This window comes from Bos indicus, chromosome 20, assembly GCF_029378745.1.
Source record: "Bos indicus isolate NIAB-ARS_2022 breed Sahiwal x Tharparkar chromosome 20, NIAB-ARS_B.indTharparkar_mat_pri_1.0, whole genome shotgun sequence".
NCBI classification, from domain to species: domain Eukaryota; kingdom Metazoa; phylum Chordata; class Mammalia; order Artiodactyla; family Bovidae; genus Bos; species Bos indicus.
Window position 1 is genome coordinate 56,443,535 of NC_091779.1, and position 24,395 is coordinate 56,467,929.

A 24,395-nucleotide genomic window follows, 5' to 3' on the forward strand; every position below is an offset into this window, starting at 1 on the left:
TTTGTACCTTATAATTTAAAATATATTCTACAGTTCTCCATTGCACCCCTCCTCCCTGAAAAATGTAGCACTTGTTTTACACTGTAAATGCCAGAAATCAGACTGAAGCCAGCTAGAGCCAAAAAAGGGGGAATGGGCTCTACAAAGAGGGCATCTATGTTTGGGTTTGTTTTGGACTCAACAGAAACCAGATGACCTCACACTGAGCATCAAAGTCATTCATAGCCTGTACCCCCACTTACCCCTACTCCTCACACTCTTTGTCCCACTTTCTGTCTCTCTCCATCTGCTCCACGATTCCTGTCTCTTGTTGGCGATTATCTCCTCAAATCTAAAGCTCAAGAAATATGTGCAAGAGTTATTCCAATATGCATTAGATGCAGACACATACTGTCTGTGCTTATATAATTCCACTTATATGAGGGACCTTGTTGTTGCTCAGTCAATAAATTGTATCCAACTCTTTGCAACCCCATGAACTGCAGCACACCAGGCTTCCCTGTCTTTCACCATCTCCCGGAGCTTGCTCAAACTCATGTCCATTGAGTTGATGATGCCATCCAACCATCTCATCCTTGGTCACCCCCTTCTCCTCCTGCCCTCAATCTTTCCCAGCATCATGGCCTTTTCCAGTGAGTCAGCTCTTTATATCAGGCAGCCAAATAGTCAAATTCATAGTCAGAAAGTACATTGGTAGTTGCCAGGGTCCAGCTGAGGAGTGGGGAGGGGGACGGGGAGTTGGTGTTTAACAAGGACAGAGTTTCAGTTTAGGAAGGAGAGAAATTCAGCAGATGGGTGAAAGTGAGAGTTGCTCAACAGTGTCAATGCACTTGGTGCCACGTCACTGTACAGTTAAATATGGTTAAAATAGTATGTTATGTTACTTTGACCACAATTTAAAAAAAACATTAAAAAGGAAATATGTGCAAGGATTTAAACTTTGGTATATTAAAACCTGTTCTTTTGCTTTGAAAAATTACTTTCAGTTTTAAAAATATCTTCTGAGTTTTAGGTTCACTGAGCTCAGTCGCTCAGTCATGTCCAGCTCTTTGTGACCCTGTAGACTGTAGCCCGCCAGGCTTCTCTGTCCGTGGGATTTTTCAGGCAAGAGTACTGGAGTGGGTTGCCACTTCCTTCTCCAAGGTTCACTAGTATATACTAAAAAGATTTATTATCCTATAAAATATACAATAATGAAATGATTGTAACATATCCAACAGGCTCTCCTCATATATCCAATCCCCAGCTTGGTTTTTGAGTGTCTCCGCCACCCACCCTCCCCCAACCCCCAGCAATTAGCCCTCAATTCAGTGAAATGTCGTTTTATAAAACTGAGTTTCATACATAACGCGAGCAGGAGAGAACTCATTTTGGGGTCACACCTAACCCTTTTACTCGCTGGTTGAGATGCAGTCAGATCACTCACTCACTTGAGATCCCTGAGGTGGGACTGGTGACAGACAGACAGCCGCACTCAATGCGGGTTGATTGAAATGAACCGAAAGGGAAATGATACTGAAATGCATTGTTTGTTCTCTGCCAGGATTAATTTATTTCAGCATTATTTTTGGTTGTACTCAAAGACACTTGGGAGTGAAAGAGATAAAACAGGCTGCCGGCATGTGTTCTTTCCTCCGGAATTACCGTCTATTTTTAAAGAGCACTGGGGCATCACACTTCTTAGTCTTACAGAACCCCCTAATGGGGAGAATTGTGTGCTGCACCCGGAAAGCCAAGTCCATTCCATTCCTGGTTCGTGTACAGAGCCCTTAAATGTGCAAAGCCTAGTTTGCTTTTTAATATAAAATTCAGACAGTGTTTTTGTTAAGTAGATTTTTAAAGAAAAAAGATACACAGTCAAGTAAAAGTTACTTTGCCGTATACGTGAAACTAACACAATATTGTAAATTAACTGTAGTTCAATGAAAAAAGATGAAGAAAATTCTTTACCACTGAACTATAGTGCCACCATTATCATTTGTTCGTTTGATATTTTGTTGAATAAATACTGTGCAAGGAAGTCCCTATGCATATATTAAAAGAGTACATCATATATGATAGCATCAAAACCCATCAGATTTCTAGGAACAAATGTCATGAAGGGTGCATAACCTCTACACTAAAAGCAGTAAACAAAAGATAGAAGAAAAACAAAATTATAGTTATGTGTTCATACACATCGGTGTGTGCATGTATATTTAATAGCTTTACAATAGATCTTGAAATATGGTAGCGTGTGTCTGAACCTTGGTGCATCTTTTTCAAGATTTCCTTCACTGTTCTAATACATTTGAATCAGTTCTAATGAGGTGGATGAAACTGGAGCCTATTACATAGAGTGGAGTAAGCCAGAAAGAAAAACACCAATACAGTATACTAACGCATATATATAGAATTTAGAAAGATAGTAACAATAACCCTATATGCAAGACAGCAAAAGAGACACATGTATAGAACAGTCTTTTGGACTCACAGCAAGATGGTAGTCATCCACAAGCCAAGTAGAGGGTCCTTGCCAAGAACTGTGTCTGCCAGCACCTTGATCTTGGACTTCCCAGTCTAAAGAAGTGTGTTGCTTAAAAAATTAAAAATTAAAAAAAAAATTCTCATGTAAATTTTGGGATTAGGCAGCCAATTGGCATAAAATCTGATGAGATTTTGAATTTGTAGGTCAAATTGGAGAGAATTGACATATTTACAATATGCCAATATATCTACTCCATGAACATATTCCTCTATTTACTAAGGTTTTCTTAAGTTTTTCTTACTAATATTTTGTAGCTTTTAGTGTAGCGATTTATGCATCTTTTGTAATATTTATTCCTAAGAATTTAGTGGCCTTTGATGAGACTGTAAATTATATACTTAAAAAATTTTTGTTTTTTAAGTTTCTATGTTATAAATAAATGAAAACTCAACTGAATAAAAAAAGGTATGAAAGAAAAAATTAGAAAATCATTTAGATCCCAGTTTGACCATGTGGGTTATTTGGTCCATAACAAAACTCACCACTTTGTATTCCTTTGTATGACAGAGTTTGGAGGAGGAAATGGCAGCTCACTCCAGTATTCTTGCCTTGGAAGTTACATGGACAGAGGAGCCTGGCAGGCTACATCCATGGGGTTACAAAGAGTCAGACTAAACAACTTAGCGACTAACAACAACAGCATGACACAGTTAAATTACTTTAAATCAGTTGGATCCTTTGAGCCCCTGCGTTTAAGCGGTGTTAGGACCACAGTGGCATTTCAGTCTGGATTCATTGTTCTCCGCTACTGAGGTCGGACCTCTGAGCACTCTACTCCGTTGTGTGAATTCTGAGCATGTCTAGTCCCGTCAGTGGGATCCAGTGTCCTCCAGCCCTGTGAGCACAGGACTCCCTTCCCTCATTCCCTCACATCCTTTCTGATGCTTTTTGTTCCTCACTCGTACTGTGGTCACCCTCAGCTGGAGAGTCCAGGGGACCCTGGAGGTGGCCTGTGTTCCCTGTTCAAGCTCTTACCCCTTCCCCCGCACACTCTGTCCTGCCAACTCCAGCCTCTGTTTACTCTCACGGCTGCCTCCTCAATTCAGCTAGTTGCCAGGACCCACCTTGGGAGGGGGTGGCACCTCCCTGCTCTGGAAGTTAGGTCCCTGCTATACCATCTTGCCTGAAGCAGAGTTTCCCTCTTGTCTCTTATTTTTGAAACAAGAATCCTATGTGGTTTTCTCACTGGGTGTTTCTTATTTTGATCTTAGGATAAGAAACACCTGACTCAAGATGAACTTATTTGCAAAGGAGAAATAGAGACACAGATGTAGAGAACCAATACTTATGGACACCAAGGAGGGGAGGGGCATGCAGGATGAATTGGGAAATTGGGACTGACTTATACCCACTATTGATAGTATCTAGAACCTACTTATAGTGCAGGAAACTCTACTCACTGCTCTGTGGTGACCTAAGTGGGAAGGAAATCTAAAACAGAGAGGATATATGTGTACGTATACCAGGCAATCCTAAAAGAAATCAACTCTGAGTACTCATTGAAAGGACTGACGCTGAAGCTGAAGCTCCAATACTTTGGCCACCTGATGTGATGAGCTGACTCATTGGAAAAGACCCTGATGCTGGGAAAGATTGAGGGCAGGAGGAGAAGAGGTTGACAGAAAATGAGATTGTTAGATAGCATCACTGACTCAATGGACATGGATTTGAGCAAACTCTGGAAGATGGTGAAGGACAGGGAAGCCTGGTGTGCTGCAGTTCATGGGGTCAAAAAGAATCGGACAGGACTCAGCGAGTGAACAACAGCAAATAGCTGACTTGCTTTGGTGTGGTAGAAAATAACACCATGTGGTAAGGCAACTATACTCCAATAAAAATTAATTTTAAAGGAAAGAAACACCTGCCTGAGAATCACCTGGGACGCTATTTTCAAAGGGCAGATATCTGAGGTCACCGCAGGCCTGCTCTACCAGAGTTTCTGGAGTAAGGCCATGACCGCTGTTTAAACAGTGCTCTGGAATTCACACACACTTTCCACGTAGAACTACCTAAAGAGATTATTCTGGCCACATGTAATGTCTATGCCTGAGTGTGTTCTAATAATTGCCTGATGGCTCAGCTGGTAATATAGGAGTATTACCTGCAATATAGGAGACCTGGGTTCGATCCCTGGGTTGGGAAGATCCCCTGGAGAAGGGAAAGGTTACTCACTCCAGTATTCTGGCCTGGAGAATTCCGTGGACTGTATAGTCCGTGGGGTCTCAAAGAGTCAGACCCTACTGAGAGACTTTCATTTTCACTTAATTTTCATTTTCTCAGTTCCATGGACAGGAACCTGGCAAGCCACAGTCCGTGGGGTTAAAAAGAGTTGTACATGACTGAGTGCATGGTGAGAGCATATACCCACACACACAGAGATGGAGGCAGAAGGAAGGGATGTTGGCTTCAACTTCTCCTGGGAATCCAGAGCTCCCTTCTGGAACAAAGTGAGGCTGCTTGTCTCAGGAGCTATTTCCCTTAGATCTTCTCAGGCTGGTGGAATCATGTTGGTTCTTCAGTAAGCAGCTGCTTGTCTTGAGCATGTTCTTTGTCAAAAATCTAACCCTTTAGTTTCTCTTAAAAAGGAGACTGTAATTGGCTATATGACTCTGGGAACTCAAACCGGGGCTCCGTGACAATCTAGAGGGGCGGGATGGGGATGGGAGAGTGGCTAAAGAGGGAGGGGACATACGTAAGCGTGTGGCTGATCCGTGTTGATGTATGGCAGAAACCAACACAATACTGTAATTATCCTTCAATTAAAAATAAATCAATTTTTAAAAAAAGGAGAATGTAACTAAATGGACGTTTTGGAAAGCTCTGCACAGCTGCAGACTCCTGGGCAGAGCCCAGGTGACAGATGGGAAGGCTGGGAGGTATGGCTTCTCCAGGAACCATGTGACCTGGATTCTTGGAGAGTCTGGGAAGCTGGGACTGATGGTCATGATGGAGGGACTCTCACTTGGTCCTTGTCTCCTGGCAGGAGTGTGCCGAAGATTCACTCCTTCGAGAGAGAGAAAATTAGTGGGGAAAGGAAGCAAGTGAAGGTAGGGAGGAAAGAAGGAAAGAAAAAAAGGTAGATCAACAAAGGAAGTGCATGTTCTCTCTGAAACTTCGAAGGAAAAATCCTTAGCCCTGGAATATTAATGCTAAAGCCATTGGTATCTTTTTTTTTTTTTTCCTCTTGAGCGAACATCAGTCATAGAACACTTAACACTCTTTGGTGAAGAACTTGGTGAGTCAGACAGAGAAGCAGAAGTATCATATGGCATCCCTTATATGTGGAATCTAAAAAGAAATGATACAAATGAACTTACAAAACAAAAGCAGACTCACAAACTTATGATTGCTGGGGGGAAGGATGGAGGTAAAGGGTAGTTAGGTTGTTTGGAATGGATATGTACATGCTGCTATATTGAAAATGGATCACCAACAAGGACCTACTGTAGAGCACAGGGAACTCTGCTCAGTGTTATGTGGCAGCCTGGATGGGAGAGGAGTTTGGGGAAAATGGATACATGTATATGTATGGCTGAGTTGCTGATTAACAACTATCAGAACATTGTTAATCAGCGATTCCCCAATACAAAATAAAGAGTTAAAATTTTTTTAATGATTAAAAAAAAAAAGAACTTGGCCAAGATTCACACCATTTTTCAGCCTCCTTTTCTCTTGCTTGGGTCTTTCGTTGCCTGTTGTTCAGCGCCAGGGATGGTGGGAAGAGAGCCACATGCCATGTAAAAGATCTGTCTCCCTAGCATCGTCCAGTATTCACAGGAGATCCTTTCTCTGGTTATGCGTTTTCCAGACAAGGCTCTCTAGGAAAACCTAGAGTTTCTTTATGGAGCAACTCAGAGCCTGTGTGCACCCACACATGTGTGTATGTATGTGCAGCTGTAACCTGTATTGTCAACCATCCATCAAGCATGAATCTTACGTTCTGATGAATATTTGGATTCTGAACAGGAAGTACTCTTTTCTTTCTGTAAAGAGTTGGTCCTAATGATGCCCTGTTGGTCTTGGTCACACCTCATTTGCCCTGACTCTGAAGGAGTGAGGTTGATCAGCTTATGTTCCTTCTTGTTCTAAATTATAATTCATGGCCTCTTCCAAGATGTCATTGAACGGATTCTTCCCTTGAAGAGGGCACATGTTTTAAAGGGAAGAGAACTATAGGAAATCAGGCTCTGCCCTGAACTAGCTGAGAAAATAGGGATCTCCCTTTCCCCATTTATAAAAGAAGGGAATTTGAAAAGTTGCCATCAAGTGTCCCATCTCATTCTAAATTATATAACTGTATTATTCAAATATATTATGTAACTGAATTACCTAAATAGAACTGTGGTGATGTCAGTTACTGGTAGACTATATATAATGGAAGACAATAGAAATGTATAGCCCACTGGTCCTCAGAATTAGCCGCTGGACAATTTAAAAGTATCATGAAACTCCCAGAAAGTAACTCTGCTGGGTGCATGTTTTATTTAGAGTGTACATGTAGAGTGACATCTCTTCTTGGCCCTTGAATTCCCATTTTCTTCTTAAATCATATTTCCATTAAATTTTATTCAGGATAATCTATACATTTATTTTTATCTCAGACATTTATACTCTTTCCCAAACCTGTTTGGTTAGATGATATTTTCATGATTTACACAAAGAATTTCTCATTTCTGTTTGTGATTTTTACAGTAATGCAGGTATCATTAGAATAGTTTAAGGCATTTGAAAAGATGCTTTGATAAGCCTCAAGTATTTTAGTTCCCCACATAGACACTGAATCCTGGCCATGGCAGTGAAAGCACTGAGTCCTAACCACTAGCCCATGAGCGAACTCCCTAAGGGGACTTTGTTAAAAATAAAGATAAGTAACCAGTGGAATTTGTTGTCCCAAAGTACTGTCACAGGAGGTAACATTTGTATTTTGACTATAAGATGTGAAGTGGGATATACTCGTGTAAGAATGTTACTGATTTAATTAAAAGAAAGAATATACACTTAAGCATCAAAAATCACTGCAAATGGTGACTGAAGCCACAGAATTAAAAGACGCTTGCTCCTTGGAAGAAAACTTATGACCAACCTAGACAGCGTATTAAAAAGCAGAGACATCACTTTGCCAACAAAGGTCCATATAGTCAAAGCTATGCTTTTTCCAGTAGTCATGTATGGATACGAGATTTGGACCATAAAGAAGGCTGAACACCGAAGAATTGATGCTTTTGAACTGTGGTGTTGTCAAAGACTCTTGAGAGTCCCTTGGACTGCAAGGAGATCAAACCAGTCAATCCTAAAGGAAATCAATACTGAATATTCATTAGAAGGACTGATGGTGAAGGTGAAGCTCCAGTCCTTTGGCTACCTGATGTGAAGAGCCGACTCACTAGAAAAGACCCTGATGCTGGGAAAGATTGAAGGTGGGAGGAGAAGGGGACGACAGAGGATGAGATGGTTGGATGACATCACTGACTCTACGGACATGAGTTTGAGCAAGCTCCAGGAAACGGTGAAGGACAGGGAAGCCTGGCCATGCTGCAGTCCCTGGGGTCACAAAGCGATGGACACAACTGAGTGACTGAAAAGCAACAACAATCAAGGAGTTTTAAATCAAGGGTGTGAATGTGTACATGTATACAGCTTTAAGAACAGTAATATTGTACATCATTCTTGTGTATTCAGCACTTGAGTTAAGATATATAACATAAGGATATTCAAGAATTGTCATCTTAAGTCTTATTCCTTACATACTCTCATCTGAGGTAACTGCTCTCCTGAATTTTGTTTTTTTCTGTTTTTAATGTTTCCTTGCTTAAAGAACTGTTAGCTTAATGTGATTTTGAGCTTTATAAAAATGTAATTATGCTGTGTGTATTCTTCTGCGAATTTTTTCCCTCAATATTACGATCCCAAGGTTCATGTACAAACTTGGAACTTGTATTCCTTTATTTCCATTCCGTCTTTCATTTCTGAACACAGCTCACTTTATTTGTTCATTATCCTAATGGAAGTATATCTTAAATTTGCTTCAAAATACAAAATGTTCACTCATTCCATTGTAATCATTAAAATAATAATAATCAAATTAGTTCCATTATGTTTTTCATAGATTTTTGTTAGAATTGGATTTGCCAGTCAATTTAACCAAATGCTCATATACTACTTACTAGGCCTAGAGAGTAGAAATTAAAATCTTTATTAGGTTAGCCAAAATTTTTGTTGGGGTTTTTCCATAAGATGTTACCCCAAATGAACTTTCTGGCCAACCCAGTATGTCATGCACTGAGCCAGCCGCAGAGGAGCCTACCCTTGGCAATTTGTTAACAGGCCTATGTTGTTGTAGAAAAGAAACCATAGGTTAGTAGCCAGTTCAGTTTTTACTCCCCTGTACAAAGTCATGTCCCATTAAGTTAATACACTGGCAAGGTTTTGTTACAGATAGTGACCTCCTAGCCATGCGCTTACTGTTTCTTTTAATAGGTCTGGAATCATTCATAGGATATGCAGACCTAGTGCTAGGCTTGGTCACCAGTGTCAACAGGCTTGCTCAGTGAGTCACGAGTGGGTAGCGTTTATGAATACATAAACTGATAGCTAAACGTCCCCAAAAGTTCATTTCTTACAATAGTTGGGACATCATTTGGCAAATGTCTACCTCATGGAGTAGCATCAGCCTGAACGCTGGAGGCTCAGTGACTGTCTGGCAGAGCTTTGGTTGAGGCTGACAGAGCAAAGAGGAAGGACAAGACTTTTTTTTTTTTTTTTTTTGCTTTTTTAATGCTGTTGAACTCACTTAAATTAGCTTAAAATTTATACTAAAAAGGGAAATTGTATTGATTGTAGTTGTCATGGTGTTGATTTGAAAATTTATTAAAAAGAAACAATTTCTGAGTAGTTCAGCATCTAAGGGCCAAAGTGGCTTTGATTTGTCGTAGGGCTGAGTTGAAGGCAGGAGAAGAAGGGGACAACAGAGGATGAAGTGGTTGGATGGCATCACGGACTCGATGGGATGGACATGAGTTTGAGCAATCTCCAGGAGGTGGTGATGCACAGGGAATCCTGGAGGGCTGCAGTCCATGGGGTCGCAGAGAGTCAGACACAACGGAACAACTGAACTGAAAGTGAAAGTGTGTGGAAGTGTTAGTCGTTCAGTCGCGTCCGACTCTTTGCCACCCATGGAATGTAGCCCTCCAGGCTCCTCTGTCGTGGGATTCTCCCGGCAAGAATACTGGAGTGGGTTGCCATTCCCTTCTCCAGGGGATCTTCCCCACCTAGGGATGGAACCTGGGTCTCCTGCCCTGTGGGCAGGCTCTTCACCGTCTGAGCCACCAGGGCTACTGGAGTCCAATCTAGAGATCAGTCTCACTCTGGCACCCTTGCAGTCACAGCTCAGAGGACACCTCACTAACAGTGTGTCCTCTATGGACACATTTGTTTAAAATTATCTATGAAATGATTGAATTGGGGGGCCCTTGGTAGATCTTGTTTGGTATATTTATGTGATAAGGTAGGATTTTAAGAGTGGCATTTGAACTTGATGGCTTTGTAACTGTAAGAAATGCCCAGTGTCTCTATGTCTCCCTCCTGGAGCAGTTGTGAACAGTTTTTAGTTCCTGTAGAAAAAATGAAGACAGGGACGCACAGTACGTGCCTGGCATGTACACCACATTCAGCATGTTTTCTGATGATGATTGAGAAAAGATACTCTAGAAAAATATGGGGTATTGAGAGATCTTGTTGAGCTTAACAGTTTTCTACTGAGTTGACCAACATGGAGTACCACTGACCCTTGAACAACCCAGGTTTGAACTGTGTGCATCCACTTAGAGTGGATATTTCTCAATAGTAAATATACAGGGTCTGTTGTCGGCTAAACCCTTGGATGCAGGGGAATGACCAACATGAAGGGGCAACAATAAATTGTACATACATGGATTCAGTGCAGCATTGTGCAAGGATCAAGGGTGTACTGAAAATGCAATATTGGTGTTGATGTTGAGGATGATAAGATTTATGCCAAGGTTTCTTTCAAGGTGCTGTGGCTTCTGTATCCCTAAGGTTTAAAACATTCCTAAGAATCCCACAAGGTCTCTTCCCGTCGTCCCAGCTCCCTGCAGTGTTATTCTCTGGTTCGCTCTGCTGCAGCCGCACCAGGCTCAATGGTGCTTCAGCTCCATCTCACACCAGTGCCTCTTGCACACGCTGTACACTGTTCTGTTTTGTCTGGAACCCTTCCAAGCCCTTATAGGAAATAGTGTAAATGCAGACTGCACCGTAAAAGTGACATCTTCAAAGATGCCCCAGCGCCTCCACCCTATGCTTTTCCTTTGTTGTGACCAGATAATCGTGGAGTTCGTGCTGCCCTTGGCCTGTGAACGTCCTTGGACAGCTGTCTGACTTGTTCATCTCTGAATTTATATGGCTTTTCCAGAGAGTGTAGTCACTAGGAGGTGCTGAATGAATATGTGCTGAAGCAGTGACTATTGAGTGAATTATCCAAAGTTCAGTTAAAAGTTTTGTTTTCTTTTTCTCTCTTTAGCTGGGAAGTTATCAATTCTAAACCGGATGAAAGACCCGGGTTCAGCCACTGTCTTGCAGAATCATGGATGAATTTCAGCATATTTCTTCAAGAAATGTCTGTGTTTAAACAGCAGAGCCCTGGCAAGGCAAGTTTTCCAGGGAAGGAGAATGATGTGTGTGCTTTAAGATGTGCAATAAACTTGGAAACAAATGAATTAACCTATTTCATCAGCTTGTAAAAGTTTTCCAACTCTGAATGTAACATACTGGGAACTGTGCCATAAAAACTGATATTAGCAAGGTCTGGAAATGTTAGTGTGTTAGCACTAGAAAGTCCTCAACCTTATAATGTAGTTGGAATTGGATTTCTATTTTATCCATATCTATGTAGCTTATTAGCTAAAATAAAATGAATGATGATTTGTCTTCTCACTCAGTGAGACCAAAGATAAAAATGTGTTAGGGGCTCTGTGACAACCTAGAGGAGTAGAATGGGATGAGAGGTGGGAGGAAGGTTCAAAAGGGAGGGGACATATGTATACCTATGGCTGATTCACATTAATGTATGGCAGAAACCAACACGACATTGTAAAGCAATTATCATTGAATTAAAAATTAACTAATTAAAAAAAGAATTTCAGTTTATGTTAATCTAGACTGGGAGAAGACAATGGCACCCCACTCCAGTACTCTTGCCTGGAAAATCCCATGGACGGAGGAGCCTGGTGGGCTGTAGTTCACAGGGTTGCTAAGAGTCGGACACGACTGAACGACTTCACTTTCACGCATTGGAGAAGGAAATGGCAACCCACTCCAGTGTTCTTGCCTGGAGAATCCCAGGGATGGCAGAGCCTGGTGGGCTGCTGTCTATGGGGTCGCACAGAATCGAACACGACTGAAGCGACTTAGCAGCAGCAGCAGCAGCAGCAGCAGACTGGTTCTCAAGTCAAAGGGAGATAGAATGAACACATAGCCCTTTGAGGATGCTTTTGGAGGTAGCTGAATCTCACTTTCAGTCTAACAAGTGAAGATTCTTGTATGATTTACTTAAGAAAGGAAACCTTTGGCAGAAACATCCATAGTGATCATATGAATGGAATGAGTATTTTTCCAATGAAGATGAAAACCCATGAGGAGCAGAGTCAAGAGTGGTTTGAAGGGGCTGCATGGAGAAATGCACACTGGAGTGTTTCTATGTGTAGAAGCAGCTCCCGCTGTATCCTGACACCATGGGTGAGGTCGGGCACCATCAGTAGACCCTCCCCTTCCAGGGCTGTAGTCAGGTTTCTTGAACATCCCCCTGTCATTGGAAGGAAGGACCTAGGAATGTCCTCATTTAAAATCCCTCTCTTACAGGAAATCTAACCTTCAATGAAGAGTAGAACTATACTTGGACACATTTTGAGCATACTAACATTGCAACATTATATATGGATAAATCATTTTAATCACTGAAGGCAGTTTTTAGAATAGATACCAATATGGTGGTGGGGGTGGAATAAGTCATGCTTTTATTGCTTCCTTTACTGAGATGATTAAACACATTGTCAGAAGAGTCTGAACTTAAACTTTTGCATTGGGTTACACTAATGTGCCCCAAGTCAGTTAGCCTAAGATGATGATGCTCTTAATACAGATTTAGTGGATAATATGAAATCCCTTTGCAGAACTGAATTCTGTATATAGTAATGCCTTTATTTGTTCTTTTAACTTTTATGGTCTTTCGCCTTCCATTTTGCAAATAGAGCTCCATATTCTTCAAGGACCTCTGATACTTGAGAAACAACTCTTAATTTTGTTCCCACAGTTTCATCTGTTTTCCTTTTGACTAGTGAATTTGTTCGGAGAAGGCAATGGCACCCCACTCCAGTACTCTTGCCTGAAAAATCCCACAGATGAAGGAGCCTGGGAGGCTGCAGTCCATGGAGTCGCCAAGAGTCAGACACGACTGAGCGAATTCACTTTCACTTTTCACTTTCATGCACTGGAGAAGGAAATGGCAACCCACTCCAGTGTTCTTGCCTGGAGAATCCCAGGGACGGGGGAGCCTGGTGGGCTGCAGTCCATGGGGTCGCCAAGAGTCAGACACGACTGAGCGACTTCACTTTCACTTTTCACTTGCAAGCATTGGAGAAGGAAATGGCAACCCACTCCAGTGTTCTTGCCTGGAGAATCCCAGGGACGGGGGAGCCTGGTGGGCTGTTGTCTATGGGGTCGCACAGAGTCGGACACGACTGAAGTGACTTAGTGGCAGCGGCAGTGAATTTGTTAACCCTGTGCCAAGAGTGAAAAATCAAAATTAATCTGAATTTTAGATCCCCTTTCTGTTTCCCTTTATCAGTTATTGATCAGAATTGTATATGCTGTCCTCATGACTTATTTTGAAATTCCCTTAATGAATTTTCTTGGCTTATCAGTGAAATTTAGTACCATAATGTAAAGCAAAGGAGTAAGATAGTTTAAAGAATAGAGTATGGGAAAGAAGTGAAGACTTTATGGGACAATTTTTCTGTCTTGATGTTTTAATTTCCTAAAACAACCAAGATTCTTTTGGCCACAACTGACAGAAAGAAAATAACTGAATTTTGCCATAGGAATTTAGTTTTACTCGTCGTTGGTTTCCAGGTGACCTAGGAGTGGAGTTGGTTTGAGGAGCAGGTGGTTAGAAAGGAGGATAGTAATGGCCAGTAGATTTATCCTACGATCTACTAGTAATCTACAATCACAATTGCTTACCACCTGGGTAAATTGCTGTTATGTTTATGTAAATACCTCTAATTTCTCTAACTCGTTTTGCTGGATTTATGGATTTCCATGGACTTACAGGTGTAGTTTGAACTTACAGATTTCATTCCTGGACTGCATTGTTTTCAGAGAGTGACCATGAGTGAAAGAAGTTTCCAGGCACATACTACTCTTCAGGTCTCTTGCATTTAGTAACGTAGCCGATTAACGGGAGATGTTCTCTGTGCCAGAAATTAACTTCTGGAACCTTCAAAATGATTATTATTAAATGTGAAAGTGGATTAAGGCTCATTGAATACAGCAGTCATTAGATCTAAGTGCAGAGAACAGTGTTTGAAGAACGTTTGCCATAACATGATAGATGACACATAGATCAATAAGTGTGTGTGTATCCTGTGCTCTGAAGTGTCTTGGTGTTATGAGCGAGTGAGTAACTGTCCCATTACTTCTGTTACTTCTAGTTTTGTCTCCTGGTCTGCAGCGTGTGCACCTTTTTTACCATCTTGGGAAGTTACATTCCTGGGGTTATACTCAGCTATCTACTGTGTAAGTATATAGAACATTCAGCTAATTGATACAACACATACGATGTTATTTAATGGTCTATTAAGAACTTCCATAGCTTAGAAGAGCGGGTATGAGTTCTTGATTATAAATCAAGTTGACTATTTAATTTTCTGCTCTTCAAAGTTTCTTCTTTTTCTAGAGACATGTTGCTTTTCCACAACTGTACAAATCACTGTCAAAAAGCAAGATTGTAAGCAACTCATTTTATGTTAAATTATGTCAATAAAACAATAAAGTTATACTCTCCACTCCCCAACCCAAACACATTAATTCCTTTCGCCCAAACACATTAATTCCTTTGCCATTGTGCATGATTGGCAGCTCAAATGTAATTAAAGGCACAATGAGGACGTCCCTGGGTGGCTCAGTAGTGAAGAATCCCCCTGCCAAAAGCAGGAAACATGGATTTGAGCCCTGGTCTGGGAAGATGCCACATGCCTTGGAGCAGCTCAGCCCACGCACCACAACTATTGAGTCTGTGTTCTGGAACCCGGGAGCCACAGCTACTGAGCCCACGTGCTCCAGCTGCTGAAGCCCACACAACCTGCAGGCCGTGCTCCACGACAGGAGAAGCCACAGCAATGAGAAGCCCTTGCCCAGCAAGTGGAGAGGAGCCCCTGCTCACCGCAGCTACAGAGAAGACCCAACACAGCCAAAAATAATAAAGAAGTAGATTTTTTTTTTTAAAAGCACAATGAGACATCATTATACCCCCACCAAAGTGGCGGAAATTAAAACTACTGACTGTATCAAGTATTAGGCAGGATATGGAACAATTAGAGTTCTCATGGATCAGTAAAATGGCGCAGCCACTCTGGCTAACAATTTGGCAGTTTTCCAAATGACCCAGCCATTTCAAAGCAAGGTATTTATTTACCCAAGAGAAATGAAAGCATACACCTTCACAAAGACTTGTGCACAGATGTTCATAGAGGCTTTATCTGTAGTCTACTCACTCCAGTATTCTGGCCTAGAGCATTCCATGGACTGTATAGTCCATGGGGTTTCGAAGAGTCGGACATGACTGCGCGACTTTCACTTTATCTGTAGTAGCCGAAATCAGAAGATAATTCATATGTCCATCAACAGATAAATGGGCAAACAAATTGTGATATATCCATACAGTGGATTACTACTCAACACTAAACAATTGATATATGCAAAGATCTGGATAAATATAAAAGTAATTAGTTGAGTGGGAGAAGCCAGGTTAAAAAACAGACTACGCACCATACGATTCCATTTATATATAATTCACAGTAATCTTTAGTGACAACACACAGAAGTGATTCTCTGGGGATGGGGTGGGTGGGGCGGGGAAAGGCAGGAGAGAGGAAGGGCTAAGAGAAACAGGAGGAAACTTTAGGGGCTGGCAGGCATGTTCCTTATTTGTCATAATGATAATTTCTTAGTTATATGCATGTGTCAAAACTTTTCAAACTGTACACTTTAAATGTATGCAATTTATCATATATCAACTATAACTCGAAAGTGCTGTAAAGAAGTTGTGCCTTCATGCTTTTCCTGAAAAATGTGACATTCTGGCCCTGCCACCTTTTTAAATGGGGCAGCAACTCTCCACTAAACTAACCTTCTTATTTCCCTATTTTTCTTGCACCAGCCTTTACATTTTACATATACCTTCTCAGCTTCTAAAGATATTTGAGTTCACAACTCCTATTTAAAAAAGGTAAATGGGGCATGTGTCCTGACAACTGCAAAGAAATAAACATGAGGGCATGCAATGTTGATTAGGGCATACTGCCTTGATCTTCATTTCTTTTCATATTCCTAAAGCCTAGCACAAAAGGCAGATGAAGTGAAGTGAAGGTCACTTAGTCATGTCCGACTCTTTGTGACCCCATGGACTGTATAGTCCGTGGAATTCTCCAGGCCAGAATACTAGAGTGGGTAGCCTTTCCCTTCTCTAGGGGATCTTCTCAACCCAGGGATCGAACCCAGGTCTCCCTCATTGCAGATGGATTCTTTACCAACTGAGCCACAAGGGAAGGCAGATGGTCAGGGCTCAAATTCATTCTCCCAGGTATAACTCATGTAGAATGTTTCAGCCCTTGAGCTGCCTTGTTTAAGAGAGAAAGGAGAAGAGAGCCAGGGAAAGAGTGTCTAAATATGGGCCAGGCATTATTCAGATGGTCTGTATTCATCTCAGTTATTCTTCACAGCAACCCCTAGAGATGGTGGTGTTATCCTAATATGACTGATGAGAGGCTAATGGATAGTGATAACTTTTCTATGGAGAAATGTCATTTAACAAATAAGTAGAGTTGATATTTTCATCCAGGACTGTTGTATGAGAAGCATGTAACCTTTGTATGACTTTTGAGTGTACGAGGGTTGAGTGGATGGGTTATCTAATTTCAAGTCTTTGAGAACAGTGATCATGGGGTGTGTGTGAGTGTGTGTGTATGTGTAGGAGAAAATGTTTTCATTACAAGGAGAAGAATGAAATTATGAACTTATCTCACAGAGGCATTTCCCCAAGGGAAAAAACTCCAGTTTGTCCGTAAAGGAACTGAAACAATTTTGTGAAATACTAATAGGTAGTTGGAAAGCAAGGGCATTTCCCCTAACCTCTCTTCCTCCTTATCTTTCAGTGCTGTGTGCATTTTTGTGTCCACTGTTCAAGTGTAATGATATTGGACAAAAAATATACAGCAAAATCAAGTCATGTCTCCTGAAACTAGATTTTGGAATCAGAGAATATATTAACCAGAAGAAACGTGAGAGATCTGGTAGGTAACGTTTGGATTTTAGATTCCACACCTGAAAGGAGGCATTGCTGGCTCTGTATTATGAGATCACTTTGAATGCATTTTAGGGTGTTTTAGCCATTAACTACATATTATTACAGAAGCAGATCCCCCCACAAAGTAACAGCTTTTTCCTACTTAAGCATTTATTTCTCTTTTCTCACACATATACTAAAGTGGCTTTTTAATCCAAACTATCGGGGGAAAGAGGAAAGGCTCTGGAGTTCTACATTTGCTATTTATTGTTTCCTTTCTCGACACTGTTTGCTTTTGGGGTAGGTGCTTGCAAATAACGAATGATGCAGGTAGGGCAGAGAGTGGGAGCCATGGAAAAAGAAAATAGAGGGAAGGCCAGTGTGATCCTTTTTCACATTTTAACTTGGCCTCTGACCTTATAGATTCTCAACTAGAGCAAGCACCAGATGGATCTCGAGAGCGTCTTAAAGTTAGTGTCTGATTGAGTTGGTCTGGGGGAGGGCCTGGGAATTTGTATTGCTAAAAGATTCCCAGTGCTGCTGTTACTGCTGTGGTCCAGGGGCCACGCTGTGAGAGCCACTGGTATGGACCATTTCCCTCGGAAACCAAACACTTGCAAATATGTGAAGCTCGTTATATGCAAACATTTAATTACATGGAGACATTGAAGGACATGAGGATTGGGGGATCAGGATATATAATGGATAAAATACACTCTGTCTGAGCTGGCCAGGAAACTGAAAGCTTCCAAATTTTTTCTCAACAGAAGCAGATAAAGAAAAAAGTCACAAAGATGACAGTGAATTAGACTTTTCAGCTCTTTGTCCTAAGGTATTTTTTGTTCAGTTTTCAATTCGTTCCTGTGTTGTTTGCCTGTCAGTGTATCTACTTGTACCAAAACTGGAATGATTTTCCTTTTTTTTAAAAATTTAAATTTATTTATTTTAATTAGAGGCGAATTACTTTATAATATTGTATTGGTTTTGCCATACATCAACATGAATCTGCCATGGGTGTACACGTGTTCCCCATCCTGAACTCCCCCTCCCACCTCCCTCCCCATACCATCCCTCTGGGTCATCCCAGTGCACCAGCCCTGAGCATCCTGTATCATGCATCAAACCTGGACTGGCGGTTCATTTCTTATATGATATTATACATGTTTCAATGCCATTCTCCCAAATCATCCCACCCACTCCCTCTCCCACAGAGTCCAAAAGACTGTTCTATACATCTGTGTCTCTTTTGCTGTCTCACATAGAGGGTTATCGTTACCATCTTTCTAAATTCCATTAATACAACTTCTCCTATTTCTCTAAAATGATTGAACTATTAAAAGGAAAATACTCATCTGGTTCTTACTATTCTGACATTTTCGGTGTTAGTTGGATTTTTAGAAAGACATCCCATAGAAGTTTGAAATGTGTCACTGGCATTTATATTAATACAGATTAGCCTCACCACTGCTGCCAAAGAATTGTCTGTGTCTGACACCGATGTGTCTGAGGTCTCCTGGACAGACAATGGGACCTTCAACCTCTCAGAAGGATACACTCCACAGACAGACACTTCTGATGGTATGTTCACACCTGTAGATGCTCTGAGTGTTATTTTGAGTCCATGCAAAAGTATTTGTGTCAGCTTCTGACTGGATAAAGTGTGCTACATCTATGCAATGGAATATCACTGGGCTATAGAAACACTGACACTTGCTATAATATGGATAAACCTTGAACATGATATGCTGAGGGCAGGAAGCCAAACACACAAGTCCACTCATTGTGTGACTCCATTTACATGAAATGTCCAAAACAGACAAATCCATGTGGAAGGAAATTAGATGAGTGATTGCCAGGGGCTAGGAAGAGGGACTGGTGGGTGACTGGTAATTAATATGTTTCCTTTTGGGTGATGAAAATGTTCTAGAATTAGGTAGTGGAGATGTTGTACAGCCTTGTGAATATACCAAAGACCACCTAGTTCAGTTCAGTTCAGTTCAGTCGCTCAGTCATGTCCGACTCTTTGCGACCTCATGAATTGCAGCACGTCAGGCCTTCCTGTCCATCACCAACTCCTGGAGTTCACTCAGACTCACGTCCATCGAGTCGGTGAAGCCATCCAGCCATCTCATTGTCTGTTGTCCCCTTCTCCTCCTGCCCCTAATCCCTCCCAGCATCAGAGTCTTTTCCAATGAGTCAACTCTTCACATGAGGTGGCCAAAGTACTGGAGTTTCAGCTTTAGCATCATTCCTTCCAAAGAACACCCAGGACTGATCTCCTTTAGAATGGACTGGTTGGATCTCCTTGCAGTCCAAGGGACTCTCAAGAGTCTTCTCCAACACCACATTTCAAAAGCATCAATTCTTCAGCGCTCAGCTTTCTTCACAGTCCAACTCTCACATCCATACATGACCACTGGAAAAACCATAGCCTTGACTAGACGGACCTTTGTTGGCAAAGTAATGTCTCTGCTTTTGAATATGCTATCTAGGTTGGTCATAACTTTCCTTCCAAGGAGTAAGCGTCTTTTAATTTCATGGCTGCAATCACCATCTGCAGTGATTTTGGAGCCCAAAAAAATAAAGTCTGACACTTTTTCCACTGTTTCCCCATCTATTTCCCATGAAGTGATGGGACCAGATGCCATGATCTTAGTTTTCTGAATGTTGAGCTTTAAGCCAACTTTTTCACTTTCCTCTTTTACTTTCATCAAGAGGCTTTTTAGTTCCTCTTCACTTTCTTCACCACCATAAGGATTGTGTCATCGTCATATCTGAGGTTATTGATATTTCTCCCAGAAATCTTGATTCCAGCTTGTGCTTCTTCCAGCCCAGCATTTCTCATGATGTACTCTGCATATAAGTTAAATAAGCAGGGTAACAATATACAGCCTTGACGTACTCCTTTTCCTATTTGGAACCAGTCTGTTGTTCCATGTCCAGTTCTAACTGTTGCTTCTTGACCTAACCGTACACTTTAAAAGGGTAAATTTTATAGGATATGAATTATATCTCAAAATCTATTATTTAAGAGTGTGAGAAAAAAATCTAAGCCAGTCAATGTCAAATTCTTCCTTTATTTTGAAAACAAATAATTGGCAATGAAAAAAATTCTGGAATATCTGGTGGCATTATTTATAGCAGTAATGGGAAATAGTGAGACACACACACGCTCAGTCATGTCCAACTCCTTGTGACCCCATGGAATTCTCCAGGCAAGAATATTGGAGTGGATAGGCATTCCCATCTCCAGGGGATCTTCCCAACCCAGGGATGGAACCCGGGTCTCCTGCATGGCAGGCAGATTCTTTACTATCTGAGCCACCAGGAAAGACCACAGTTGTGGGAGACAGGAAGAGAAAAGCTAATCCCACGTATCCAGAGCTAGCGCTCATTAAGAGGGACTGAACCATGGGGGACAGGTTTCCTGAATCAAAAGCTGACTCCAGGGTTGCTCATATTCTTCTTCCAAGGTAGTTTTTTTTTTTTTTTTTTTTTTTTAAAGCTTTCTTCTCTTTTATAATTAGGTTAAGTACAATTTAAAATAAAATTTCAGACAACTCTTGTGCAATAACTTTTGCTAGTCTCATTGGATTATTTCAAGTCATTTTAACCATATACTGAAAATATAAGCAATTATAATAAAGGATTATGAATAAATTATTTTACACATGTATTTACAGGCAAGAACACACTTCCTTTTTCTAGAGGAAGGAAGAAGGCTGTGTGATGTTGAAATAATACAGATTGGGAGATTGGAAAACCCAAGTGTAGCCTTGCATTTGTCATAACTTACTATATGGCCTTGCACAGGTAACATAATTTCTGTGGATCTCAATTTCCTCATCTTTAAAGTGTATTAGAACAAGAGGCTCACTGAAGTCCTCTCAAGTTCTACAAGCTGTAAACATCCGTAAGACCAGCATAACAAACCCTTTAATCTTAAGCATCCTGTCTCAGGGGCTTCCCTGGTGGCTCAGATGGTAAAGAATCTGCCTGCAATGCAGGAGACCCGAGTTCTATGCCTGGGTTGGGAAGATCCCGCTTGGAGAAGGAAACAGCAGTCCACTCCAGTATTCTTAAGTGAAAGTCGCTCAGTCTTGTCCAACTCTTTGTGACCCCATGGACTATGGGGTGAGGCCTGGGTTTGATCCCTGGGTTGGGAAGATCCCCTGGAGGGTTTTTCTGGAGTAGGCTGTTCCCCTGGAGTAGGCTACCCTACTCACTTCAGTATTCTGGCCTGGAGAATTCCATGGATTGTATACAGTCCATGGGGTCGCAAACAGCTGGACATGACTGAGCGCCTTTCACTTTCACTTCCAGTATTCTTGTCTGGGAGATCCCATGGACAGAGGAGCCTGATGGGCTGCAGTCCATGGGATTGCCAAAGAGTCAGACACAACTTAAAGACTAAACAACAACAGCTTCATCAGTTAAAAGTTGAATCATTAAAAAAAAATTATTATGGTGCTTAAGCCTCAATTTCTATTCTGCATTTTACAGACCTTGACCGACCTAGTGAGGAAGTTTTCTCTCGAGACCTTTCAGATTTTCCATCGCTAGAAAATGGCACGGGAACAAACGATGAAGATGAATTGAGCCTTGGCCTGCCCACTGAGCTCAAGAGAAAAAAGGAGCAGTTGGACGGCGGTCCCAGACGGAGCACGGAGAAGAAGTCAGCAGCTGGTCTCAGCCTTCCTCTGAGCAGTGACCAGACGCTGCACCTGATGAGCGACCTGGCTGGGGACGTCATCACGGCCGCGGTGACCGCCGCGGTCAAAGACCAGTTGGCAGGCGTGCGCCAAGCGCTGTCTCAGGCTGCTCCCAGCCTGGGGGAGGACACAGACACGGAGGAGGGCGATGACTTTGAACTCCTGGACCAGTCAGAGCTTGATCAAATTGAGAGTGAATTGGGACTGTCACAAGACCAGGAAGCAGAAGCCCAGCAAAATAAGAAGTCTTCAGGTTTCCTTTCAAATCTGCTCGGAGGCCATTAGTCTGGGAATCAGCTTATTATGACAGAGCACAAACTACCAAAAAAATTTCAAACAAGCAAAAAAGAAAAAAAAAATCAAATCTTTTCAAACTGTGAGCTTTACTGATTACTTTAGAATTTTTTTTGGTCTTTCTCCCTCCTTCTGCAGTGAATTCATTGGATATATGTCAGCTGACACTGATAGATTGATATTTCTCATAGTTATTTTTATGTAATGAGCATGGAAATGAACTTTATATATATGTATATACACACACACTGTGTTGTCGGAGTTGAACATTAGCAGTTGTTTTTAAAGTAAAATGGAAACACCCAATTATTGAGATCCTCCCATAAGTATTCCTTACATTTTCTTCACAATTTTTCAAGCATGCAAAAACAGTTTATTGTAACTCACTGAAATACTAACAATTGTGAACACATGCTATATTGGCTCCTTGTTCCTAATACTTGGACACAGTTAAAAATTTTTGGTGGATTTTGACATAAAAAGACAAAAATTATCAAAGTCACTTTGGTTGAAAGACTTGGGAGAGACTATTAAAATCAATTTCCTAGGATAATTTTTTGAAAATATATTTATGTTGGATAGGCTGATACATTTCCATGTTATCTCTGCAGTTGTAGACTTTAGGCTTCCTTGTAAATGGCATGCTCCATTGACTGCCAGCTCGAGCCTTGGCAATGGGTGATATTAGCGTGTAGAAAGCAAGTACTTAGATATCACGTGTCTACGTGGTTTTGATGTAAACAGAAATAGGCTGCACTTTGTTGTTTCAGTTGTCATGTATTTGTGAGAAGGATATTGTGAGTGCAGATCTATTCTGCCTGCTCAGAACTAGGTTAAACCCTCATCTTTGATATTACAGAAAAGTCTCTTAAAATAGTTCCTGGTATGTTCTATGAGTGATGTGGTCATCCACCGCAGAGAAACAAGAACTGTTTTCATAGTCTGACTCCCTGGCAGGAGAGAAACTTGCCTGGCTTTCAAGTGTATTTATTTGCCATTGAAGTCAAAACGTGTAATCTGTTTCTTCTTAGGAAGCTAGAATATATATTTTCTTTTACTTTAAACATTTTAGATTACTTACAATCAAATTCGACTTAGGTTTTTAAAAGGACTAAAGTGCAGAAATCAAGCTACTTCTGTTTGTGCGACAGAAACTTTTAATAGTGTCGAGGGACCATGTCAGCAGCTACCAACCATCTCTTCAATCTTCAGGTAGAGCTGGCATTTTGACAGATGCACACAGACATCTGAGCCCCTCAGAAAGGAAGGATAATCCAAGAATACAGGAAATCTGAGGTCCCCTCTCTTTACTTCATCCCTTCCCTTCTGTGTCTAAAGAGTAATAGTACATCACCTGACATTTTAATGTAACATCTCATATTTTGTTTTTCTTTCTGAGGTATTAAAATATCTAGACTAAATTTTGCCAAATGTTAAAGGGAGAGAAGTGACTGAAGACTCTGACCGCTTGCTTTTCGTGATTGATGATGCTTCCTTGTTATTAGTGCCTCGTGACTGTGTTTGATGTCCTTTATCAATACAAAAGTGAGCCCGTGCCTTCATCATCTTGCCCATTTCGGTACAAATGGAAACCTGGTGTTAGATCTATGAGCTGTGTGGGTTTGCGAGGAATATCCCTGACTTCTGTTTCAGCAAGAGTTTCTGGACATGAAGAAAAATACAGTCACGTATTTATAAAATAGTTTGTTACCAGGTTTCTTTTTTTATGTGTATGTTTCTTCATTGGAAAAAAACTTCTGGCCATGAAGTCAGAAAGTTTAAAGGTCTTTTAAGTTTCTTCTATGAGGAGAAAAATAAGTTAAATAACTCAAATAATTAAAGAACGTGTTACAAGCTTCAGTCAGTTCAGTTCAGTTGCTCAGTCGTGTCCGACTCTGCGACCCCATGGGCTGAAGCTTACAAGCTTACAAGGAGATAAACTCCAAGATTTGATGGTATAAATCATAAAGCTAGAATCAAATGTTATAAACTATAAATTAAAAGGGGTTGGGGATAGGGAGGGAGGTAGGTAGGGTAGAAAAATGTGTTACCACCCTATGGTGGAGACATACCAACTCTCTGTGGACACTTGCATTCTAACTACATATGCACTTTAATAGCATTTATTGAAGAATGGTGGTGGTTTAGTTGCTAAGCCATATCAGACTCTTGCGACCCCATAGAGTGTAGCCCGCCAGGCTCCTCTGTCCTTGGGATTTCCTAGGCAAGAATACTGGAGTGGGTTGCCATTTCCTTCTCCAGGAGATCTTCCTGATGAAGGGCTTGA

At 41.2% G+C, this 24,395-nt stretch overlaps 1 protein-coding gene across 4 annotated transcripts in view; it reads left to right on the plus strand.

The window, feature by feature from the left end:
* The window catches only part of RETREG1 (reticulophagy regulator 1), a 153,098-nt gene extending 129,288 nt beyond the window's left edge, over positions 1-23,810 (plus strand). For 2 of the 4 annotated variants that reach the window (XM_070774826.1, XM_070774828.1), the window contains 6 exons: positions 11,064-11,190; positions 14,251-14,335; positions 16,972-17,109; positions 17,870-17,934; positions 18,554-18,680; positions 21,606-23,810. In XM_070774826.1, the coding sequence (XP_070630927.1) occupies positions 11,064-11,190; positions 14,251-14,335; positions 16,972-17,109; positions 17,870-17,934; positions 18,554-18,680; positions 21,606-22,099 (1,036 nt within the window). In that variant the 3' untranslated portion in view covers positions 22,100-23,810. Of the gene's footprint in view, positions 1-4,319; positions 4,340-11,063; positions 11,191-14,250; positions 14,336-16,971; positions 17,110-17,869; positions 17,935-18,553; positions 18,681-21,605 lie in introns of those variants that run through there. The other 2 variants (XM_070774829.1, XM_070774827.1) reach the window with 2 other exon arrangements.
* The last annotated feature ends 585 nt before the right edge of the window (positions 23,811-24,395 follow it).